At 40.5% G+C, this 26,703-nt stretch overlaps 5 protein-coding genes across 5 annotated transcripts in view; 1 reads left to right on the top strand and 4 right to left on the bottom strand.

The window, feature by feature from the left end:
* LOC126565024 (uncharacterized) overlaps positions 1-26,703 on the bottom strand; it is a 494,010-nt gene that overhangs the window by 107,279 nt on the left and 360,028 nt on the right. The gene's annotated exons all lie outside the window — the stretch shown is intronic.
* Positions 1-26,703, bottom strand: part of LOC126564579 (probable 26S proteasome non-ATPase regulatory subunit 3) — a 561,792-nt gene that overhangs the window by 208,897 nt on the left and 326,192 nt on the right. The gene's annotated exons all lie outside the window — the stretch shown is intronic.
* LOC126564595 (zinc finger protein 596-like) overlaps positions 1-26,703 on the bottom strand; it is a 394,155-nt gene that overhangs the window by 173,401 nt on the left and 194,051 nt on the right. The gene's annotated exons all lie outside the window — the stretch shown is intronic.
* LOC126565624 (NADH dehydrogenase [ubiquinone] iron-sulfur protein 6, mitochondrial) overlaps positions 4,546-26,703 on the bottom strand; it is a 384,330-nt gene continuing 362,172 nt past the window's right edge. The window contains exon 4 of the mRNA XM_050222821.1: positions 4,546-4,558. The gene's annotated coding sequence lies outside the window, so the exon portion shown is untranslated. The remainder of the gene's footprint in view (positions 4,559-26,703) is intronic.
* LOC126564904 (uncharacterized) lies at positions 23,996-25,355 on the top strand. Its single transcript, XM_050222029.1, has 4 exons — positions 23,996-24,501; positions 24,569-24,911; positions 24,986-25,084; positions 25,149-25,355. Exons 1-4 carry the CDS (start codon positions 23,996-23,998, stop codon positions 25,353-25,355), a joined length of 1,155 nt encoding a protein of 384 aa, XP_050077986.1.

Below are 26,703 nucleotides of genomic sequence, written 5' to 3'. Positions count from 1 at the left end.
CGTTTACTTGTTCTCGTGCTGCTTCACTCTGGCGCACAGATTCCTTTCCCGTTTGCTGTTATTAAAGCTCAATCTGGCAGGGTGCGGGATGAACTGCTAGGCAGGAACTGGTATCAGGGTAAAGAATGTTACTGCGCACATTTTTTCCCGACCACTTTTCAAACAACAATTCCAGTGTTTGGCCTCTCGAGTAGGCTGCATCATCTTGCTCGTTCCAATTGCCAGCTCTTCTCGGTGGGAAGAGAAAGAATAAATATAGGTTATAATTTATGGTTTACACCGTCACCACAAATTCTCCCGATACCATCCCTCCTTCAAACTCCACGGAGTTGTGCGTGCCTGACGAAACATTGAAGAAATTGTGGTAATTGTTTGGTAAAACTCACCCTGCAGAGGCCCGATCAGCAGGTAGACACGCCTGTGGTGTAAAGCAAACTTAACCTCTCACTAGACCACACTCGACACTCGAGCATTGCCATGGGAACTCACCATCAAAGAACAGTTTGCAGAGAAAAAATTATTTAAACACCATAAATAATCGACCACCCGAAGCGGCATTACTGACGACGCTGACGACAGCCTCCGAAGGTATGTGACCGTGCAGCACTTGTGCAAACTTGGGATAAAAATACACCTTAGCCAGCAACATTATATAAAGGATTTATGTACTTTTGCCAGCGACTTCAACTCTTTTGCCGTTGTGCTGTTGACATTCGGGTTGTGGAATCATCGGCAAGGCATTGTGCAGTGCTACCGAAAACAGCCCGAAAATGCAGAGACAACCTTCTCTCCATCTTTTGTTTCGGTGTAAAGAATTTTGAAACACCTTAAGGCTACGCAATGTAATTTGAAACTCGTGAGAAACTTTCTATTTTTCTTACTTCTCTTTGCATACTATGAGGCAAGTTTCCTCCCACCGAAAGCAAGTGTTAGTGGGATACTAATGTGGAAGGAGAATGAGCGAAGAAGTCAACTAGCGTGGCCGGTAGCCCATGATGACCTTCAACCAATTATGTAGCGCGCAAGAGAATTTTTGCTCAAGAATGAAAATAAATACTTGCGCTCGTGTGCCGGTAATCTCCACGCTTCATTTGACAGGCAGACTGACGGGAGCTTTCCGGGTCAAACCGACGCGTTACGATGCAGGGTCATGGACGGACACAAAACTGAACAGACGAGATGGCACTTATGTTAACGTTCACAAACACTAGGCCGGGAAGGATTATGCGTGTTTAACTTTTGGTGTTTATATTGAAAGGAAAGAAAAGTGGTATAAGTGGTAGATTAAATAATGCATAAAGTATAAATTTGATGTACTAATGTTCTACAAAGTATACGGACAAATGTGAAGCAGTCGGTGTACGCCATTGTCAACATTTCCCAGAACAATTTTAAAGAAGGATTAAAAAGCTTTACAACTGTTGTCATAATTTAATTTTTAATGCTCAAGTTTTTAGAAAACGTGCGGCTTCTTTTGCCTGTTCAGTGTAGCTGAGCTTTTCTTTATTACTAAGCTCTTGAGATACAATAAAGAGGCAATAAATTAGTCCGCTGTTCGCGCGCGCTTATATTAGTTTTCCGATCTTTATCCGCTCGTGATTAGTTTTTGAATGAATCAATCGTTCCCTAACTGATCCCGGGGCAGGCTCGTCCTGCCCTTTTCTGATCCTTCTTATCTCTTCTGTTCTTCTTCGTGCCTCCTAACTGACAGGGCGTTGGGAACCTTATAAAGTTTCCAACACTCAAGTAATTTTCTTAACATTTTTTAAATACCTGATGAGTGCCTGATTAAAGAAAGCTTTTATTACTTCGTTAAGTTTTTTTTCATTTTCTTAAAAAAAATCATTTTCTTGAAAAGTAAAAAAAGCCTCTTAAACTCTAGGAGGATGCAATGAATATATGGCAGTGTCTCAACCATCTCGATGTCCATTTCTTATTCGACCTATCGCTAAGATCGAGCAAGGTTTGATGCTTTGAGATGAAAATTAATTTCCTTAACCAAGCACCCAGCTCCTGGCTTCTAAGAAACGGACTTTATCCAACTTACGAAACCTTGTATCCTTATCCCGCAATATGCTACGCTCCTTGCAGGAAACACGGAAGCAAAATTTATTGACAATATTTTTCATAATCTTTACAACCACATTCCCACATGGCCCACCGGCGGATCTTCTTACCCTGCGCGCGTTAGTGTACGCTGTCAACAGCTTCGACACTTCGGGCTAGCTGGGAACGGATTGAGGCAACCGGATCAAGATAAATCCCGTACGCTTTCGCTTCCTTTATTTTGCACCGCCAGCTGGGACAGAACATGTTGGGTGTAGGAATCAGGGAGCTGTAAATTGCGGTCAGGACATTAATCGTCATGAGTCGTCTTACAAACGAAAGCTACCGCTCGGCTTTCATTCGCACCCACGACAATACAAAAGGTAAAAACTTAAGGATAAAAACATGAAAAAAAACCACAGGATATTTGCTCCACCGTCGTCAAACAGTTAAAACACGGACGTGCGCATACACACAAACACAAAACCGCGCCGAAACGTGCAAATCTATCCGACGGTTCGTACAGCGCGACGCGCTTCATAATGCCACCGGATGCGGTAAATGTCTTTTCATTTTATCGTGGTGCCGGGGCTTTTATTAAAAAACATAACCCGAAGAGATTTTTACCCAGTTCTTGGGCGAAGATGGAGATGAAAGTTAAACGGTAAGAAGCGGTGCCATTTTGTAAAACCACATCCCCATCGATGGTACGTTCTTGTTGACCATCTGGTGAAGGACACCGTTGCTGTATGCGTGGATTAAAGAGAAAGAAAGATATGGGAAGGAAAAAAAACCTTCCATCTCAGGTATTGTGGGCTACGGCACGGTCGTAAACATTACGAGCTAACGGTTTTCAATATATTTTAATTTAAAATTGCTTGTAAAAAGTAACGATCACTAACAAACGTCAGCGAAGTCATATGGTACAGACATAGCTTCCGAGATAGTTTTTTAAGCTGATGATTGCAATGTGGCGAAAAAAAGGCTTAGATTCTTCTACCTCTAATGCAATTCTTAAGAAAATGAAATCTTTTCAACTGCTTTCACTGTAAAAATGAGCATTAAGGCTTTGTTTTTAGATTGTTTTATCAAAACCACTGCATTGCCTCTTAATTGTACTGCAAACACCATCCTCGAGTCCCAATAATTATCACCTGATGCCTTCCATTTCCTTCCAGTTGTTTTTGGTTTCTCGAGCAAAATGATCATCGGCACACATACACAACAGCGAGTACTTTAATTTCCCTTTGCTGATTCATTTTCTTCCGTTCTGTGTTGTCCTTCCGATACACTCTGCTAACACTTCGCAAGTAAACACAAAGAATAAAAGCTTCTCACGAAAGCACTACCGTTGTGCAAAACGGGAAAGAAAATTCATCACGTAATGGAACGTAAAGCTCCTACCTTTGCTCGGTCCCACGGTACGGTGCACAGTTTGCGGAACATTTTCCGAATTAATCTTCCACCAGGTTACCAGCGATGGGAAGAAAATCGCAAAATCACCCCACGTTTACACCAGTCGGCTGGTTGGTGCGTCACAATGCATCACAACCAAACCATTCGCGGAGAAAAACTGTGAAAGCTTTAAGCAGCTGGCTGGTAAACAGGCCAGTTTTGTACGAAGAACTTATCCAGCATTCTTCTTCAACGTTCAGCGTTCTTCGACGAACAACGAGAGCAATTGTCCTGTGTTTAGCTGCACCCGGGCTCTACGGTTAAAGTCCCTTTAGTAAACAACGTGCAAAACAATATTTTTCACTCAAAGCATCATACGGAGAACAAACCGGCGGGACAATGCCGTGAGAAAGGTAGAGGAAACGAGGGGGAACATAAATCGGTGGTAAATGAAATTTACTTCCAGCCCTCTAACTCCTGGACGTCTAGTAGTTGGATATGGCTTGGTTGGTGTTATGCTTACTGTTGGGTATCATTGGCATACCTTTGCAGGGCGAAAGTTACTTCACTAGTGTCGCTCCACTTTCCAATCTGAGCTGCTGCTTGTTTGCAGTATTTAAGCATTCGCAATGAGCTGGGAAGTAGGAAGAAGGATGTACGAACTGCTACAGTGTGCACCGTGGAGGTAAAATCGCCAATAGTCAAAATTAAAATTTTCACATTATTGTTTCACTAGTCATTTAAGAAAAATTGTATGCAAAGCACGCAACTTTAACTTGTGGTTTAATAAACCCAGACGGTAAATATTTAAGTTGGCACACGATCTTTTAATTTATTTAGTACCTTTTGGCATTTTGGGTACCATTTTCCAACGGCTCAAATGAACAACGCGAATGGAATAATCCGGTGGTCAAAGAAGTAGCAACGCAAGTCCAGAATCGAATGCCATCCGAATCGTTCTCCCAAATGCAGGTCTTGAAAACCCAGCATCAGGTAGTACAAAGCCAAGTGATGGCATCTGTACCTCTCGAGGTAATTGTACTAAAGAAAAAAAAGAACAAGAAATTACTATTTATTTAACAAGCATCGGTATATTTTGAAGAGCATCAACCAAGTCCTCTTTGGTGCAGGATGACGACGCTCGATGCACACTCTTTGGGAACACTCCTTGTTGGATCCAAGCAAAGATCGTTGGCTTGATGATAATCTGTATCCGGAAGCTTGTCGAATATCGCCTGATGCTTTGATCATAATGTTGTTTGACGGAAAATATGGCAGATGCTGGACACACCTTCCAAAGATACGCACGTAGAAATTAGGATTATGTTAGAAGGATGGACAAGCATTGTTCTAATATCAATTTGGACAATGGAATTTACAATCCTGCATATCCATCACATAATACAATATGGAGTATAGTAACAGCCGTTGCAATTAAAATATTTTATAAAGTCTAAGACAGCCGTTTTGAATATGCAATCCAATTATTTTACAACCGTATATTTACAGCTCTAACTGTGCCACTATCATTGCAGCAAGCATCACAGCTGCAATCAGTCGCTCCAGGGAAATGGCTCGTAAAATGGGTGAGCTAATAAATTGAAAACTTTAGTAATATTATTATTCAACTGTCACAACAAACTACTGGTTGTCGATTGGCAGCAACGGTCGTTGCCTGGTCATCGAATCTTTAACTGCAACTACCTGCACTACTTGCCACGCACAACGCGCACCAAATGGGAAAGCCATGTTTTCTTGAAGCTTGAAGTTTTCTCTTGCCTTTATTGAACCTTCCCATCACGGTGTTGTTGAGTCATGGAAAGATATTTTCCCAAGGAAGTCAAATAAAACCAGAAAAAAATACACCAAAGATTAGTTATCAGTAGTAACCTAATGGTGCTGATTTCATTCGACATCTTGGAAACAAAGCACAGATCGATAAGATCGATACTAGCTTTGATTGAGGACCATCAAGGCACTTGTCAGCTACCAAGTCCGAAAGCTCCAAAGGAAACAATTTTAAATTCTGAGCAACGCAAACGAATTCTGAGACATTAAAACTGATCAAGTGTCAGATTGAGGAGTTGGTTGAACGCTGGTGAAAACAGAAATTTTCACATCATTTTCCATTACTCTGTCGCAAGTTGCAGCCACCCGCGATAACGAAGCAAATGCACGATCATTGGGACCAGCTTCCTGTCAGGCCGCACGTCGTTCATCTTCTCATTGGCAGCTATTTCCGGTGGTAGAAAAACATCACCAACGTCTGCTTGCTTCCGGTTTTCGATCCAACCACTCCACAGCATCAACAGACGTTGTCTTTTGTGGATCAACATTTTCTTTCCAGTGCTTGTCGGGACGTCCTACGTCGGCTGGAGGAAATGGAAAGGAAAAAAAGCGCCTTCCTAAGGGTGTTGTGCTTTTGTCGGGTTTCATACGAGATTGCAATATGAAATATTTGATTGGACAAAATATGAAAAATTTTGATTAAATTATAACTATCTTACTATTGAAAGAATGTTTCAATATGCTCATAGTCATTCAAAAGCTATTTCCTAAGCGTTCTTTGTAAAACCTGCTTTAATTTTTTTTCTGTTTACACACTCTAAAGATAAAAAACAATGATAAAAAAGTTAGAAATACGATGTGCTTCAAATTATTATTTAGATTATTATGAGATAGTAGATAGTAGAGAGTAGAACATTTATTATAAAATTTAAACAATCATTTTTTCTACTTTTCTTCTAAATGTTGTCCACTTGCTTACTGTTACTCGATTTCACTGTTAAATACTGCATGGCACCAATTACTCGCTCTCTAAAAAACCTGTTCGATGTCTTTCCCCACCATCAAGAAGCCATTTCCACAGCGTTGAAAATCCACGAGATTTCGTGCGCCGGAAATCATTCGTACACAGTGGGCAAAGAAAAACCAGAACCGACACACAATCCACCAGCTACTTCTGCCCACTCCCTGGTAAAGACGTGCTGTGTGGCAAAAAGAAAAACATTTTTCGACAGCAATTAGAGAAATCTCTTCAATTCAAGCACACCTTTCGCTGCTGTGGCCAGACGGCATCGTTGAAGTTCGAGTGTTTGAAGCGGAGGGAAAAGTACGTGAGCAGAAAAACTAAATACACACACACACATACGGTTTTCGCCAGTTGCATTTCTTGGTTGTGATTGCTGCCAAGGTACGTGTGAATGCACATGAATTGCGATCCAGCAGCAGCACAAGCACGAGCTTGTATGTTTGTACATGTGCGACTCAGACGAACCTGACAGCAGCAGTCTGTCGAAATTAAGAACTAATCAGAGAACGAGTGCCTCCTCGTAGCATTTTCTTTCGCAGCCAGAGCGGTAAGTCTGCACAAAGCACTTGGCGCAGACTATCATCCCTTTCGGCAATTCTCAAGACGATTATTCCACGCGAAAGAACAGCATTAGTGGGGAGAAAAAGCAACCGACCGAGCACACGGACGGATGGGAAAATGGGAAAACGGTGTAAGGCATAAACCCGCTATCGACGAGCGATCGAGAGCATCAACGTGCACCGGAACTGGGTTTGAAATTGCCGCACACAGGAAAAGAACTTATTGGGAGGAGATTGATATACGAGCTACAACTCTTGCTCGGGGGACCTTTTTTTTTCGCTTCCACTAACAACTACCACTCCTGCATAGTGCGCGCGGTAAAGAAGGATAATTTGTTGTTCGTTTGTATTGTTTCAAGTTGCTTTTTCTTTTACTTTAGCCTTGCGAATTTAAGCTTAATTCTTTTCAAACTGTTTCTCACCATTCTTCATCCCAAAGTCACTCCCTTCGCACGGGAAAACTTGTCGGTCGAACTTCAATCGTATTTGCCCCTAATGAGAACTCAATTGCATTTGTGCTGATGTTTGCTTGATGGGTGCTGCATCTTTTACCAGTCTTCCCGGGGGGGAAATTGAAACAAATCAAAAAGGCATAATTCAGGTTCGGCTTGTTGGTTTTTTTAATGTTTGTATTGTACAGCCAACGGAGATAGACTGAAACAGCAATGCAGCTGTTGACGTTGAGGGTCGTACTGCATCGTAAAAGAGTTGCTGTGGAGGTTTGCATTAGATATTAATGGCAATAAGTGGTGAAAACATCAGGCTGAGAGTAAAAAAATTGATTGCGTATTATTTAAAAAGTTTTATTTCCTATTCCGGTCATTTAGATTATTTATTCTTGCAGCTGAATACGATATTATTTCCTTCTTATTGACTCTTATTGAGATGTGTATCGTTGTTATATTTGCGAAATAGCGTTGCCATTTAGTGAACGATTACGCATTAAATGGTGCTACCATTGAACGCAAAAGCTATGTCAGGGACTTGGAAGTGCTCCTTGACGAGAAGTTGAGAATCCACGACCAGCTGGAGCACGTAGTCACTAAAAGGAACCAACATATCGGCTTAATAAAACAATTAGCTTGCGAATTCTCTGACCCGGTGTGCATCAAAATGCTTTACTACTTTTGGGTGCGGTCGGTTTTGGAATGCACTTCAGTTGTTAGTTGGCCAACCGGGCCAATGTTCGTCCGCTGGCCCTCCCGGAATCCATCCAGCGTAAAGTGTCCCGATTCGCCCTGCGCTTCTAGAGCGTGGAAGTGGACTACGATGGACGATGTGCGCTGCTAGGCCTTGAGTCGCTAAGCCAGCGAAACTGCAACGCCCGGAGGTTGTTTGTTACGGGACTCCTGTACATCGAATCGATTTACCGGGGCCACTATCTGGCATTAGCGTATACGTTCCGCCAAGATCGCTTCGCTCAAGATCGATGCTACACATAGAGGATCGCCGTACCCGATTTGGCGCCTGTGATCCGTTTTTATGTTTGTGCTGTAAATTGAATGTCGTCTGTGATCGTCACCAACCGGACAAGGTGCGCGCCCTGTTTTTAAATTGTTTTGGCTCTATGCAACCGACTCTATGCTAACTTATCTCGTCCACGTTTATTTATGGCTTACTAAACTTGACGATACTACGTTGTTGGTTAGTCTGTCCTCACTGTCAGGATGAAATTTGTATCCCGATTCTGCTGTCTGGAGACCGGCGCCGAAACCGGAGCATCAAGTTTATAGCTCTAGCAATATGGCCAGGCCTTCCTTCAGGAAACAATAATGATAATTTTTCAGCCCTACCCGGCATAAAATGCATTCGTGTGATGAGAGATTGAAATCCAGCTGCTATCTGCTATCCAGCTTTTCGATCCACATAACTTGAAATTTGAAACCATTATGTGCGTCTGTATTTCATAAAATATTCAGTAAATTCCATAAATTTACCCTTCCTGGTCGCTCAAATAAAAATAAATACATTATTTGCAAACAATTTGTTAGAGCCCTTGAGCTCTTATATTATTAAGACAAATTTCGTAGACATAACAAAGAAATATGTTTGAAAAATTACGAAGCGGAATTTTTCATCACAGCAATAAACTACTGTAATTTATATGAAAACCTTAAAAACTGCAACAAAGAGTGTAGAAAAAGTGTATTAATTCGAAGGTGGTTGAAAGTTTGCTTGTCGGTTAGAAAGCATTTAGAAAGTCTTTGTGTCAATCCAATTGCAGAATCTTAGTCTACTACAGTACAATCCAGCCGTGTTGGCTTCAACATCACATGATTTGTATAATTAGGATCGTTCGCAGTAATCAAACAACATACTATCGGTACTATGAATGAGCTAAAGACGATCATCAAAGACGACGATTTTTACGTTAGACTTCCAGCTAAACGCAATTCTATATACCTGCAATTATCGGTATGACAAATGGGAGATATCTAGTAACTAAAAACATTTATAATTGCTGATATTTTTTTGGAATTCTTGAATTTAGTTAAATGTTTCAAACACCCATAATTTTCTAAAAATATATATATATCGAAGAAAATCTTCCTTCTTTTGTGTCATTATTTAATAATGAAAACAGCAATCGATGTCATTTAAAACTGTCATCTTAATATTCTTTCCATGCTTAGAAAGATTTTCCTATCAATATCAGAATTACTACCGATAAGCTTAACCGACAGGCGGTGGAATACACGCACAGAGCAAAGATATACGCTACCACACCTAATATCCGACACCATCGGAGGATGTCGGCGTATTGTTTTTGCCTTCTAATTAGGCTGACGGTTTCCTGGCAGCTGGTGGCAGATGGTGGCTGCCCTGGCGTGTGCTCAAAATGCCACACCTAATTTGCATAATAAACGAGTAAGTCCACGCATAGTCACGCTTGCCACACCGTGGAAACACCTTCACACGCCCGGAAGAAGTTTGATGCCCCGTTGTCGATGTCAAAGTGCTGTTGGCGTGTCAAAGGAACTAATCTCCATCCACCCAATACGTGGATCTTTCTGCCTACTTCCTCTCCTTGCCAGCTTCGCATTATTCAATTCCCTCTGCCTAATAAAGCTAATTCCATCGAAATTTAACTTCATACGGTTTCGTCCATCCGGCTGACACCTTGCCGATCGCACCACCTAATGATCTCCTGGGAATGGGGGCTTCGTTAGCTCATCCCGACATTAATCACATTTTCCGCACAGTAATGTAAACACAATAAATATTAAATCGCTAATTGCAAAGTCACCGTGTGCGCGAGCTGAACCTTGCTGTGCGGATACCGTCAGGACGTGGCAAAAAAGGTTGAAGGCAACCGTTTACCTTGTGCTTTATTCTGCTACATGCGTGGGTGCGTTAGGGCATGAATTAGGAAAGAATTAGTGGGGAAGTGGGGTAACTTTTTCGCTCATCAAGGGCAACCGTTGGATTCCCATAAATCAGCCCACCGTATAAAAAAAAGGGGGGGAAACGCCAAGCTCGCCGGCATTCCATGAGCCCGTCAACTCGACTGACGTGCTTTGTCAGGCATCATTACCCTTCGACCTGTGGTTCCTGCTCTTTTCTTAAGCTACGTTTGTGTGAGCGTTACTTTCGAGGAAGAGAAAAGTTTTTCCCACAACCTAGAAATTAGTTTGATCACGCAAAGCAATTGTTAGGGACATCCTTCCCAAGCCATTTAAACCTACCCCTCTCCGTGAAGAAAGACTCTGGTGAAATTGTACCACAAAACCAGGAGGAGTTAATTCCTTCTTATCGTGAGGTTAAACGTTCAGGTACGATGTGCGTGGCCAATAATCTTGCAAACCTTTGACTTCGATGGCAGTTAACGTAAACTTACACGTGTACTTCTTGATCTTAGGCGCGACATAAACACACGCAAGTTCTTTTGCTTTCGGTCTTTCAGTAGCTATGCTATGGTCAATCGATGATGACATTGCTTCTTGGAGGTCAGTTTAAAGTTGACTGTTACACACTTACTCGAAACGTAGCTGCAAACGGTTACTTATACTTAAATGTATACTGCTTTTTGTTGTCATTGTGAGCATTCGAATCCATATCCATTTCTTCAGACTGGGGCCACACACAACCGAAACAGACCTTAAAGAAATATCAAAGTGCAACGCTTCGTAGCGCTTCTTTTATTGTTTCGTTTTTGTTTCGCTGTTCTTGCGAGATTGACCGTAACAATAAGCATAGAAGCACCTTTTGAAAGACATATTTTAACATAAAGTGCGGTAATTTAGTTGAAATATAAAAAAATCGAATAAATATTATTTTTTGCGCCACAACAACAGAAAGGCGTTGATGTTTAGCTTCGGTTTGTTTCAGTCGTGTTTGACCCCGGGCTTATATTCCACATGCTATTCATTAGGAATGGCATTAAATCCATTCCAAATCCATTAGTCAGACTTTAAACTTTATTATGTAAAATAAGAACGAAATAATCAATCAAGTGTTATGCGCTAACGTTTGAAAGCAAACTTTGATGGCGTTAGAATATTTGATAAGCGTTATGTCATAAATTCAGTGTAAAAAACCCATTATCACAATAAAGCATATCTCACGCATATAATAACGCATGAAAAAGACATCATGGAAAATTCAACAAACCCAGCAAATTCAGTTCTCACAATTATTGCAAATAATTATGCGCAACGTCAACAGGGTCAAGTAATAAACTGAACTACATGCACATAATGGTCCAGACAGAATTAGTAAACCAAACATGCGCCATCGCCTATGACCAATTAAAATTATGTAAAAAGGAAGATCAAAATTCAAGGGGAATTTTCCACACTTCAGAACGAATCATAATTTGGATAATCAAAAATTTACACACCCATTAACATCAGGAATGTTAGTTGATGGAACTTTCCATCCGAATTTTTCTCACGATTTGTCTCAAAGATTTTTATATAAAATAAAGAACCACCGTTCTAGCACACGGTCACAAAAAGGAGTCAGTCATGGAAAGGTAGTCAGCCAAACACACACAGTGTTTATCAATCAATCACAGAGAGACGGTCAGCCATGGACTGTCCGGAATAATCAGCCGCGGGCTAGAGGCCACAGATACGTTGTTATGAATAAACATACGCAGTTGAACGTTGTGACTCATCCAAAGCAAAGAAATGTGTTTTCATAAGAAATTATGGTAAATATCACAGTTCCAATGAAGACACTTTACACGGCACGAGATCCTCTTACCATGACCTGAACTGGGATTTCTTTTTACAATCACACCAATTTTAGTGGACTAAATTGACTGTATTGTAATACCGAAGAATTGTTCTACGAAATGAAATAGTTATTTCATTGCTTGATATTTGATAGAAAGCGATGACACAATCAAGATGTCAATTTACAAATCATAATTTTTTTTCATTCTTCTTCTCTTTTTAAGATAAACGACGTACTACATGGAGAAGATTTGGACCCCGATTCTGCCGTGAGAAGATCGATGCAGTAGTTGCCTTGCCATCGGGCCACCTCGCTATTTTTATTCATTTCTTTGGGTTACAAATTTACTTGAAAAACACTTTTAAACACTGGCCGTAACGTTTAATCTAATAAATGATTTTTAATTGAATATTTGTATTTGACCTTCGTTGAGCTGTGCATACGTAAATTATATAGTTTCTTACGAGAGGAGTATCCACAGCCGTTTTTAACTTATTTCTCTAGAATGGGATATGTTCGAGTGATGGTAATAAATCAATATACATCAATTAATATCCTTTTTTGGATACACGTTCTAGCTTCCTCACCGTGTTCATATATACGTAAGTTCATATGATCGTCGAGTAATCAAACAGATAATTATGTAGCCAAATTCTATAGTGTCTCTTTCTTTCTTTCAAGAAGACTTTCAAGCTAATACAATCGTCATAATTCAAAAACTACACGAATATAGAAAATTTCAAAATTTAAAGCAAAATTTTAGGATAAAATCATCAACCTTTGCTGTTGTACTAATCTTGAGAACAAAATTTCTAAGACATCTGAACTCTACAAGTTAGACTTAATTTGTCCAAGTAATTTATCAGAAACAGTCTTCATTTCTTAGAAGAGCAGCATTTGACTTAGAATATTATTAATTATACATGATTAAATTGCATCCACGTTTGTAAAGGATAAGATCATCTAAACTCTGATAACATTTTTCGCTGAACTGTTTCTCAACTCTTCCACTGTCAGTTCCCAGGCAAACAAGCATTATCATTTCACGTACGTACCATTTGTAACTTCAATAAAGATAATGGTCATACATGGAACGTGTGAAAATGGGTTGCAATCCTGCTCAATCCTGCCTACACCGAACAGGTGTAGGGAATGTATAACAACAATGTAACATGGCCGGTGACGGGAAGATAGCTCCTTTTTCACAAAGTAATGTAACATATGTACATAAAAGCTCGTAACTGGCATTCGAATGTAAAACCATACTGGAGCTGTGACTTGTCTTTTTAGTTCTGAAGCCTATCGAAAAAGCCAAAATCAAGAAAGCATTCTTTAGCTAAACCAACAGTAAGAAATGGGTGAAGAGAATAATATAATTTAAGTGCAAATCCACGGCATACAGATCCGTTCGAACTTACGAGCCTCGAGAATACAAGGCTTTTCCAAGTACCGATAGCACAAAAAGGAAACTAACAATATCTATGATAATTTCAGATTCGGCATTTGGATTTGTTGAGATCTGGGTGGGATGCTCCACCCAGCGGCACGTTGAGTAGGGCTTTCGGATAATGCTAGCATACTTTGTGTGATAACTCTGTGGGACTCTTTCGCATACTAAATCGCTACAAGGGGACTCTCTGGAATGAAAATAAAAACGGCCCACTCTCTGTTCAATCTTGCTCCGATTGTAGTGGATTTATAGTCCGTTGTTTTGTCTGCCGCCCGGTGCTCGGAGGCTAAGCGTCCAGTTTTGTGTTTCTTATGTTGAGAACTTGCACCGGGATAGGGTGGGCTTTAAATTGTGTTTGTTGTCGACGCGCTTTCCAAACGTTTTTATGCAGGTTTAAAAGGAGACATTCTTAGAATATCTTCAGGTTGTATTCCCGGGAGCATTCGTCCCGTATGGTGGGCTGCTGTTCCTTCTACATTATGAACCTCCTGGGCCGGGATGGACACATGGAAGAAAAATGTCTTTCTTTACTGTCACATATCCTGCCCGGAAGGACACGTGCAGACATAGAGCGTACGTGTTCCGATGTGTTTCCACTCTTCTACCGATCTGTTGTCAAGGGTCGAGTGCTTCTCAGACATCTTCTGAATGTTGTTCGTTGTCTTGTCCGGTGAACGACCAACACTAGCTCTCAGTCGGAAGCACGGCGGTGCAACTGAAGATGAGAATGAAAAGCCCTTTGCAATGTATGTATATTTGATGCCGGTAGACATTAAATTTACATGTTTGCCTTCGTCGTACCGGGATAAGAAGGGATTGACTTCTGAAGATTTCCCATCTTCCCTACCGTTGATGACAACCCCACATGGTCCTCGTTTTCCTTGGTTGGACCGTAATCGTCCCGGCATTCGTCATCATTTCCTTGTGAAGCTTTCTTCTCACGTACAACCATCCTTGTCGAAGCATTTTTTCTCCGAATAGCTAGGGGTTTGCTAAGAAAGGTTGGATTTATTAGGAGACGGAACAGTTTATGGATATTGAAGGATAAATCAATTTCGGACAAATTTTCATCAGCAGTTGTCCTAAGTTTTGGACCAGGTTGTGGGGAGGATTGTTGGCACACATTCGCATTCGCCACACGTCCTATACACTACGCAATGTCCACTGATCGAGAAAAATTCCGGGGTATTGTTTCTTGACTTCCCGAAGTCGACTCCTACCAATCGACCACTTCCATTCCGAATATTCTGAGCAACCAACAAAAAACCAGAACAACATTTATGAACATACATACGCACGCGATTCGAAAAGGTTTCGATCGTCAACTTGGTCACGTACAAACGTTACATCGTTTCCGGTTTGCCGGTGCTGGTGTTCGATGCTGACCGAATGATTCATTGGCCCAATGTTAACGCAGCACCGGTACTACCAATCATCATCTTTATCAACATCATCTCCGATTGTGTGGCTTCGATCCAGTGCTTGGAATGGTTCTGGGTGGAAAAGACGAGAACATTTTTGTGTTTTTCTTGCCGGCGTTTTCCTCCAATAATCAATTCGCTGCAGCTGCAGACTTCAATTTGTGTCCGATCAGTTTTGATTTGCCTTCTGCGAACAATTGGTCTGGCTTTCGTTAAGATGAATCGTGACGAATTTGGTCCGGGAAGCTAATTTATTTCGGTTTTCCCATGTGGATTGATACGTCAATCAGAGCAATACATCACAATCGTTGATAATATGAAGGAGAAAATGTTATTTATTCATTGCTATCGTTGAATGGTGGACAAGTAATTGGTTGATGAAACATAAGACAATTATTTACAATTTTTCTACAACGATCTAGGACCAGTCTAATATCGTCTAGTATATTATGAATTTATTCAAAAAATTCGTCGAATAATAATAAGCTACAAAGTTTTGTTATTTACCATTACATTTAGAAAGAATTGCTTATACCTTGACATTAGTTGTAATAAAAAATAAATAAATTCTTCGCTGCGTCCGTGCTTTAATACTAAATTCTAGCTTTGAATATTACAAAGGTTTCCCTAAGTGCCAGACCGTGAACGAAAAATTCCCTATAATAGCACAAACTATTTCGTTGCAATTCAAAGCCACATTAAACTACTTTACCATGATTAATTATACTTCTAGAAATCTTCCATCACACAGATTACAGCACTGAAAATGTTTCCTCTGAAAAACCATCATCGGTGCACTGCGAAATCACATTCCTTCTGTATGGCATCAATTTTACATCCCTCTAAAAGCTCATTAGGCAGAACATTGCTGCGAACCGAAGCACCAACACTTACTGCATCGCCGGGAGCACGTCAGCACCTCGCACGAATGTAATAAATAATTGCTTACGGTTCTCCATAAATAGCCACTCTCTCGTGAAGCAACAATGCCATCACAAAACTCAAACGGCACCGAGCCTTTTCAACGCAAAGTACAATACGACTGCACAAACGCAATACATACAGGTGCATGCTCGATTTGCACATTAATCCTAAGCCACACAAAACCGGATTGTTACCTTGTGCAGTCGTATATCTTTTGCGATGCCCGGTGTCGGAAATGACAAAAGGGTTTTACCTCACACCGCGAACCTGCTGGAAGCGTTTCCTCGTTGTTTAGCTCTTCGAGCCGGCCGTTTGTAGTTTCGGTACCGTATGCTTCTTCTTCGCTTTAATGTTGCAACAAACTAACCCCGAACTGTGCTCAATGTATTGATAAGGCGTTAGAATCGAACTAATTGCAAAGTGCTTCAGCACGTCGAGGGTCTTATGTTTTACACTCGTTCAATATCCGCTGCATCTAGATCAGTTCTGCTGATGCAGAATTGTCCTCCCTTTCATGCACGTTGCAGTGCGAGTGAGAATCACCTACCTTGAATTGGAAATGTGGCAAGGCCTTTTGAGTGCGTGCATGTGTGAATTCATTCAAAACACAGCCTCATACATTTAGCAAAACCATTTCAAAACATCAACTTCGCTTCTAGTGGCTCCCCCATTCACCGTTTCCCCATTTGTGCTAATGACCTGCGATGGTGGTCCATTTCGCATATATTACTATCGAACATCCATTATGTTTGGCTGGTGCTCCATTGCAATCGACTTTCCCAAACCATTCATTGACACCAGTTCCGGCATCAAATTGCTGCGAACAAACGAGTGCACCTCCGCCGCCTTACTCTCTTCGTGAATACGCTGATTCGTTTCTAGACAATTCTATTTGCCTACACCGTGCATCGAAGCACTCACTATTGACTGCTAATGATTGATAACCTTATGTTCGTACTCAACATGAATCCGACCGAAAAAACGCGTTGCCCTGATCTTACCTACACGATTCCACAGTATCAACACCGTACAAGTGTGTAGCACCCAGTCGATTGCGATGTCACAGAAGCCAACTTCACGGAGATTGTACTTTCATGACAATAACCTGATGCAAATGGAGTTTTGCATTCACAAATTGTGCCATGACATACCCACACACACACACACACACACACACACTCCTGCCCCACACCATGCACTAATACGTAGCGTGAAGTATTACGGTGCTACTAAAGCTCAAAAACGATGCGAGGTAGCGCATAAATGTACACAGCAAAATGAAAACGAGCCGCGCGTCCCATAAATTGTGAATGAGTGGATTGAATGATAAATTTGCACCACTTGCAAAATAACCGCTTCCGCTTTTGAGTTGTGACTCGTTTTTTGACGTTAAATCGGGTATGCAGAGACAGGCTTTAGTAGACGCAAGGAATAAGTATCCAGCGAAGCGCAACGACTTCTGTCGATTGCCTATTTGTGGCTCATATTTATGAAAATAGTTTTCCGAGAATAAGCCACTACGAGTTTTAGAAATGAGCATCACAACTTAGTATAGTTGGCTTTCATCTTTCTTATTTGATCCTGTTACTCCTTATCTTTCAGTTTTAAAAGCAGAAAAGACCCAATCCTTCTCACAGTTATCGGTATTAAAAATTTTTAAATGTAATAATTACTTTGCTTGCAGGAAAGTCATAAAACAAGTTTTAATAATTGTTTTGTAGCTTAAAAATGAAGAAGGAGGAACACAAATGTTTAAACATCCGAAATAAGTAATGTTATCAATGCAAAACTGTAACTGGTTCTCTTTTGCATCTCTTAATCTGTAGCATTTACAGTTTAGACTAGACGAACGCCAATGCAATGCAATGCTGTGCTGTGCTGTGTATGGTGGAGGCGCCTGGTAGTTGTTAACTAAATGAACTTGTGGTTAGTGGAGATTTGTAATTTTTGTTTTTTTTTCTCGTACAGTTTCAACAGAAAAAAGTTTGATTTTAAGTTTCTAGAGCTGTACGAATCGCCTCAGAAAAATAGAATAAAAACATTGCGACAAATGGAGGCGCCTGGTACTGCAAAACAACTCTGCTGAAAACTCTTCTTCTTCTTCTCGAATAATCGAATAATTTACTAGAATTATCTGCACTACATAGAAGGATAAAAAGGCCTCATTCTGCGGTCTATATTTAGGGTTTTTTAACGGTCTAGAAGGGATTTGAGCATCAAAGAGAAGACTGGCTTTTATTTACATCCAGTATGCAATACGTTATTTTTTAATTGCATAGTATTTCTCAAAATATTGGGGGACATTTCATTCCTATAGACTCAATCTTTATCCTGTGCATTATTGAGCTTTCAAACAACCCTTTATCGACAAGCGAAAGGATAACACAATACAACTGAAACATTCTTTTAAGAATCTTTCGTTCCAAAATAAAAAGAAACAAAATAAAAACAAAGTAAAACATGCTACAATCTTCCTTTCCCTGTGAAAACAAACAAAAATTTACCTTTACGGTTGAAGAGCTTTCTCCCTGCAGCTTGGAACACCTTACCAAAAGCATGAGCTAACGAGCCTAACCACTTGGAGGCAATAAGGGAAATATTTTTACAACTCCTGTTGATGTTCAGGTTGATACCAATATCCGGCCCAGCACTGCTTGTTCACCCCATCCGAAAGGGAAATTAAAAAATAATATTTTCCGTTTCTCGCACCGGTGAAGCTTGTGTTGCGAGTGTCCTGTTTTGGCTGTTGGCCGCATCCCTTCATATCCTGTCCCAACAAGAATATGTTGACTGTGTTTGGATTATCAAGCACCGGTGGTCCTTTTTTGTTTCACATTGGATTACAAGTACCGATACGATACAGGTTGATTTTATATTTTCCTTCTCGTTTATGGTTGCTTGCTATCAGAACCTTTTGTTATTATTATGCTTAGGAAGGATACAAGCACAAGCACAAAATCATTGCTCGACTCTCCACCTCACACAACAGTGTTTTCGGTGTAGAACATCATTTGGAAGACACCGCAAACACATGTCGATGGGTGTGGTGTGGTGTGCAGTAGAGCTGGCGGAACACGTACTTCGTAGCAGTAGCGGTACAGCTTGCGGATCGTTCTTCTTTCTGGCACATTACGCCGCGATGATGCCGACAGTTGATTCCACTGTACGAACATTCCACAATGAACCGTAATATTTTGAAAGCAACATCATTAAATGTAGCATAAACAACGCACACCGACGCCTCCTGGACAAAACCGGCGTGCAACCGCAATCTCTCCGCAGTTTTTCATCAAATGGTGCTTTCCCTTCAGCCGGACGAACGAAACGTGCGCTTGGTTTCGGTGTTTCCAAACAGAAAGCGGACACTTTTCGTACCAAAAATGTCCAGACCAAAAACCCATCTTCACCGTTATACAACGGTCAAGCACATGCCTGGGCAGAAGCACCGTCAGTGTCATACCACGATGAAACATTTCACTCATGTTGGCGTGAAAATGGGTTGTGTATGGCAATGAGTCTTGCATCCAGAAAGACAGAAGGAATGAGAGAAGGATCGTTTGCATACGACCGTCCCAACATGCCACCGCAAAGGGTAGCATCTCTTTCCCAATGACGGTAGCGTGATGATTTGGTATGGACGGTAGCCACCGTGAACGGGGAACGTCACGAACAACGAACATGGTTCATGTTGGTGGTCAGCCAAACGTCATCACTTGTGCTAAAAGGAAACCCCAAAGATAAAAGGTGTTTTATTTGTGACGCACAGATTATATGTGTATGGTTGAGACAGAAAGAGAGAGAGAGAGAGAGAGAGAAAAGAGCGAAAGGAATATAGTTCAATTGTGCGTTTAGTATGGAATTGTTTGATATTTTGTTTGATATTGTTTTAAACATGAAAACACTTATTATATGAGCTGAGAAACACTATATAGACATCAGGTGTACTCGTCATACAACCAAAGTATGCAATAACTCTCTCTGATCTGCTGATCAGCTAGCAACTCCAATCTTAGCATATAGATCGTTTATTAAACCATACCAGTTGCCACGTTATAATGTTCTGATTTTTAAGTCAGTTTATAGTTCATAATTAAAAGTTTTAAGTCACATTGCAAAATAAGCAGGATCAAATATTCTCAATATATTTCGTTCTTAAAAAGAATTGTTCAATCTCCTTTCCTCTTTTCCGTCCAACTGTAAATTCCCTTTTAAAGTCATATTGAATGTGAAGATCGTTAAGATTTCAAGCTCTCTGCAACTACCACTACCACACGTTTATACTGCACGTCCATTGTTACAAGGAATCACATTCTCCTTTTACATCCGAGCGTAACAAAGCGCCGTGCGGAGTTGATTGTTTCACAATCCCTCCCGAATGTGGTTCCACCTGGCATCAAACACGCGGAAAAGGAAAAGTTCACTTTGTCGTCAAGCTTCTCGCATTAATCCGTTACTTTATATGTACATATAAATTACCACCAACCCATATCCCTACCCCATTGTCCAGTGTCACCACAGTCCGGTGGACACGTGTAGCACAGCTTGACGAAATTAGAATTCAAAGTAATTTGTAGCCCGAATACGAATACACAGTGCACCGGCTGGACGAAAACTGCTTCTCAGTTGAGATGCATCCGAACAACGTTTGTTCGTCAAGCGTTCCTACCGGGTAGCGTCATTGTTATTGTGTGAAACAAGCCACAAAACTCGGAATCGGATCCGAATGGTAAAACGATGCCAGACACGGGTAACCTAATGTTGGCAACAACAACAATCAGCTCACCACCAGTGTGTGGCAGAAAGACAACAATAGCAACATAGGAGACCATCTCTGCTCATGAACAACCGGAACAGCCCATTCCAAGGTTGACCATTACCGGTTCCGTGCATTAACGGTCTGATGGGTTTGAGGTAACGTGTTGAATCTGATTCTCATTTTGACTGAGAGATATTCGAGCGCTCGAAAAACTGTTGCCAATTTCGGTTGATTATTCACATCTGCCAAAAAAGGATCACAGGCACTCACACATTCGCGCGTATCATTTTACCACAAGGTTGGCACCGGCATTAGAAAGCTGGCCACACGCTACGCTCCAAGCGTTACTTGGTACTTTCCACAGCAACTGGTGGTGACCACGGCTGATGGAGTTGGAGTTGCCTTCTAAGGTTTTTTTTTTTTTTGACCCACTTTCCACTCTGGTTGGTGTATTTGAACAGTGAAAATTAATGCATTTCACCACCCTGTTCTTCGGCATGAGTGCATATCGAATGTGTCTTTGAAGCTGTCGCTTTGCAGACCACCAATACCAACTGTGTATCATTTGGAGCAGAAAGACAGGGAAAAGCCATTGAATGGGGCTTTAGAAACATCATTGTGCACAGTGCAGCTGTGGCAGCGGCCAAGAAAATTAACGTTGGTGGTTTTTGTGGCGTAATCGGCTGAGAAATTGAATCGCTAATGGATGGCAGCCGTTTTAGAAGCGAAATAAGCGTGAAATCTTTACAATTTTTAGAAAGATGTTCATATAATCAAAATATTATTGTGCCATTTTCAGCAGCTCTGTGATCCAGACACAGTTTAAAGGGAACTTTAGTTTATTTGCGGATGTCCTTGAAGACTTCATGCCGTGCCCAAATTCAATCCCTAGATAGCTTTACTGCTCTTGGCGCTTTCAGGAAAACATTAATTTTTATTTCCTTTGCCATTTTATGCTCGGCAAGATGCAAAGCACTAGAGTTAAATGGGTCAATATCCCAAGTAGCAACCACGAAACCTTGACACATAGCTCTATATCCGCTGTTCGAATCTTCCCCAGGGTGAACAATAAACAGATGCATGCAAAGTGCAGTTCGCCATTTAGCAACCGTATCCATCCAAGCTTAAACGGGGTTAACCTACTGCATTAAATCATTCTACAGGAAAGAAATCACGCTACGAGTGGCTTTGTGCAGCGCTGGTTGCAAATCCCGTTCTATCCGCAAGTATCGAACGATGTCGTCGTGATTTTTTACGACCAAATCCATCCAACTGCTAGAGTGTGCACCCGATTTTGGAACTTTATGGCGCTTGGTTTAACTATACTGGTGCCTCTGTTTCGAAAGAACCGCTTCTCGGTGGTTTATGACAGGCCATCAGACCACACTGCTCAAAACGCTCCATCATGGCAAGAAAGCTTCACTCAAATGTAGAACGGTACCAACGGGATATGCTGCGTCTTGAGCAAAATTCTTCGTGAACCATTAAGCCCCCTCGGGTGGGATTTTAATTTCTCTCATTACTCAAACCCCACCGAAAAACTTCATTCACTGCGTAAAAGGATGGAAAAGCCGTCGTCGAACCGTTGCCCGTCAACAAAATTTAATGAAATCCCGTTTCACGCCCTTCGGCGAAGGCGAACATTATGGATAATTTATGCAATCATCGTAGCCCGAAAGCTCCAACGATCGTAGCGCAGCATTCCAACCATTACCCCAGCTGGATTCGTACACTTCTTTGATGGGATCATTCCTGTAATCGTTTCCCTTAATGTACGGAAAAAGGAAATGTCTCGAAATACAAGCCGCACGAGTCAGAAAATAAAAAAAAAAAATGCTTCACCATTGTCAAGAACAAAAAAACTAGTAGCGCATAATTCGCTTCATGCCTTTCTTGCCGACTCATACATTAGCGCTCTCATCAAAAGGCATAGGCAGTTTTTCAATTCCTGGCACGACCGGGCTAAATTTACAGCCGCAAAACCTTGGGTTAAATTATTCATTGCAATTAAAAGCTCGTTGAATCTTTCTTTACATTCTCGGCTGTCGGTTTGTGCACTTGCCCTGAACGGTGTATGACTTGAGCAATAAATAATGTTGACACTATATCAAAAGAGCTGTGCGACGAAGACCCATGAAGGGCCTCTGGCAAAGAAGAAGAATGATTGAGTGATTCAATTTTTTATATTTTATTGTTCTATGAACATAAAAAAACTCCTGGTAAAAATAAAAATTAAATTATCTCTTTTTTTTTCTTTATAAAAATGAAAAAAACCCGGGTCAAGGAAAAAAATCAGGGAGCAAATGCCCTGTAAATCTAATTTATAAAAATAGTCAACAATAAATGGTGTTGACAATAAGGCGCAAAACGATACAATACCGATACAAAATAATAGTTGCATTATGATGTCTCAAACTAAAAGCATTACGGCCTGGCAGTCCTAGATGAATTTAAAAAAAATGTCTCAAACTTAGACGAATGATATAAACCGTGCAAGTATGCAGGCTTCTGACTGGTCATTGTATGAGCTAAACGAAGCCTCAGACACATAAATAGAAATTCGATGGATAACTACCATGGCCAAGATTGGCTTAGTAGCTGCAGTATACAGGGCCCATCGAATTCTTTCCACAACTTGCATCCCTGTAAGTCATTACATAACACTTTCATTAATTTCTTCTATCTTCCTTTTTCCATATATGGATTAATTTTAGTTACAATCAGCTTCAGATTATTCTGTTCCTAGCAAAGATTATTAAAAACTCAAACAGTAAGATAGCAAAGAGAGAAAATGAATACGATTAAGTGTTAGTTATCTATCTGAACTTTACTGAACATCACTTCTGTGACTTCCTAAAATGGGAAAATTATTCAATATGTTCTATGTTTGATCTGTGCACTTTATCCAGAATCTAAAATGTTATCTTACGCATGTACCGCTCTTCCTTGAATCTCGAAGCAGCAACAGGATGGTCCATTCTCACGATGTTATTAATATCTTACCAATCAAACGCAAAGATGCAACACAACATGCAGACACATGGAAATACAGACATTTTACTACAAACTCTATAATTATTAAAGAACGCTTGAATCGGTAACGAAGGATGATCTTCCTTCAAGCCCAACAATATAATGCTAACAAGTAGTTTGTGCAACGATTACAAAGGCATTCGAATAGCACCCTTACTACGGTATCATTTTTTTAAAAAACGTCGCAATGATCTAAACCATTGCTATAACGAGCAGAAACGACAGCAAATATTTGATTGTTTGCAACCATTAGCGCTGCCCTGTTTGTGTAATAGCTATCATTATGTGATATCGATTTGATACAGTCATATCATCATACTGCACGCAGAACTACGACTTTCATTACAAATCCCTTATAAACGACCGTTTCAACCATCCACGACAGCAATAGTTTTGTGTGTCTCACTTAGCATCAATATGAAGCTGCTTCAAATTCATGATCCTCGTGAAGTGATCCCGATCGGCTGTCGTTTACTACAGCTGTTTGGGTTAGGGCGTAGTGAAAAGCTGAAGCTCCTGTACTGGACTCAGGTGGTGTTTTATCTCGTGTTCAGTATCATACCCCGTGTTCTGGTAAAGATCGAGGATACGGTTACATTGCTACGGATGGGTGCAGAGTTGACTTTTGTCTCGTACCTCTATTCGCAAATATTGGCCCTTTACATTCGACGCAAACATCTGTACCGATTGGTGGATATGCTACAACAATGTGCCAACAAACACTATTTGGAGATGATTGATACGTTTTTGATCAGTTCGAATGCCAAAATTAACAAATTTTCAATCACCTGCTGCAAGTACTTCTTTCTTATGTACATCTTATACTGCGTGATACCACCAGTAGCTGCAATAGGTGTTTACATTCGGAACAGTAGCAATCTCACAGTCGAGCGGGAAGAGTTCATCATTTCCAGTGAGATGAAGTATGGAGTTAACAGTTTGAAAGCATTTCAAGTTTACACAAGCTCTCAATCTTTTCTTCTCACACAGCCTGTACTATTTGGATATTCGATACAATGTACTGCACTTTGCTTTCTACACGATCATCATCTGCTTGTTAACGGTCACTTCGGCGGGATCACTGTGCATCAAGGATGTGATGGATGTATCTGTCATTAAAACCACATCCCTAATGTTTCAGGTCACAGCTATGCAGATTCGTGACCTGAAAGAATACGTCTCACAGGCACAACTCAGCACGGTCATCGAATCCCATCGAGATACTTTACTGTGCGCTCAGAGCTTACAGGACACTCTCAACCTGTCGCGTCTCTTTCAGCTTACATTCTGTAGTGCTATATGGTGCCTTATGCTTTTTTACATCTTGATGATGGTTTGTAAAACAAAACATATAAAAGGATCATTGGTAGCACACTCCACTTAAACGCTCTACTCGTCTCCTTGCAGGGATTTGATTCTAGAATCTTAAATGTGGTGATACTTCTGCTCATTGTTACGGTTGAAACATGGACATACTGTTCACTAGGAACACAGCTCACCGATCAGGTATGAGAAATGCCACTTTTAAGGAAAGATGATCGGAATCTAAATGGTTCTATTCATTGCTCAGGGAGAGGAGGTGCTGATGGCTCTTCAACAGCTCGCCTGGTACGATCAGTCGGTCACTATTCAAAAGCAGATTCTCTTCATGATTCGTCGTTCACAAAAACCTATTATCCTGACTGCTGGAAATCTTTTCTACGCCAATGTGCTGCAGTTCAGTGAGATGGCACAAAAGTCTTACTCTTTCTATCTTGTTTTGAAAAATGTGTTTTAAAGTTCAAATGATCACCAGTTATATAGATTTCAGTCTTTTGCAGCAGTAGTTGAAACATAATTTAAACTATAACCACATACATTAAAAATTATAATAAAGGAGTTTTTATACTGTCGTACAAATGTAGAAGGTATTAAAAATTTTGTTTGAATCTTTCTGCACCAATACAACCCTGCGAAAACTGAGGACGTTTTCAATCTTTCGATGAACCTTTAACCTTATCTAAAAAATCACACACTTCTTCAAATTTTATAAGGTTGTGGTTAAATTAGAAAAAGGCAATATAAACAAATGAGAAAAAAGCTTATCCTTAATTATACTGTCTTTAGAAAATCAAACACAAACAAATGAATAAACCAATACAGGTAGCTTTTGGTGTATGTATTACGTAGAAATCTTTTTGATGAATTCAAAGCATACTAATTTTTAAATCCTTTTAAGCCATTTTAAAACTTAAAAATTACGCTTTACACGGAAGATCTTAAAACTAGCATTTTCAGCAATCTCTACCTACATGACTCCAGAACCTGAAAGCGCATACCCCTGAAACCGGACGTATAAAAACCGAAAAACAATCAACTGCAGTCATAATTCCTACTACCATGCCATATTCAGTTTATGCGATATTACTTTGTCAGGGAGCTCCCTAAAGTCCCTGAGCGCACGCATGAGTCCCCATGTTGTGTTGTACAGTAAACGAGGGCTACATTGTCCCAGTTTTCCCAACATGCTTCGTACCATCTTGCTCTGCGTCTCAAGATTTGATGTAACGTTTCCGCTTTGCTGTTTGTTTTATTGTTTGAAATCATTCCCCTTAGGGTGTAAAGTTACTGCAATGGACGACAGACGAGAAAATTGGGACAGTATTTATTAGCGAATAAACGATGCGTTTGTTTTTTTTACTTTTTCTGTACTAAGGAAAGTTCCCGACACCCCTAGAAGAGTAGATTCAATTTTCCTACCAAATGTTCGATCGAAAAATGAGGTCACATATTTTAAGGATGGTGCTTGAACTGGCAAGGCATGGCATGGAATTTGGGTGAAGAAAAACGGAAAAGAAATTTAACGACCCGTAAAAATTCATTCCCTTTTTTGGCGCGATGCAAATGAGAATGTCGGGGTGATATTCCTTTTACCCCGCTTATAATAAGGACACCATGGAGGGACGTAAAAAATAGGCAATTCGTGCCTTCCGGGAGTAACTTAATGAAACACAAAATCGTAAAATTCATCGAAATTGATTGCTGTAGCTGAAAGCCCTTTAAAAATTATGTCGTACAAAATGATTTTCGAATGGCTTTTGTGCTGTTTCTATAACTAGACTAGAATGAGTAATTCAAAGTCGGAA

This window comes from Anopheles maculipalpis, chromosome 3RL (assembly GCF_943734695.1).
Source record: "Anopheles maculipalpis chromosome 3RL, idAnoMacuDA_375_x, whole genome shotgun sequence".
NCBI classification, from domain to species: Eukaryota; Metazoa; Arthropoda; class Insecta; order Diptera; family Culicidae; genus Anopheles; species Anopheles maculipalpis.
This window is presented reverse-complemented; position numbering and strand designations above follow the sequence as displayed.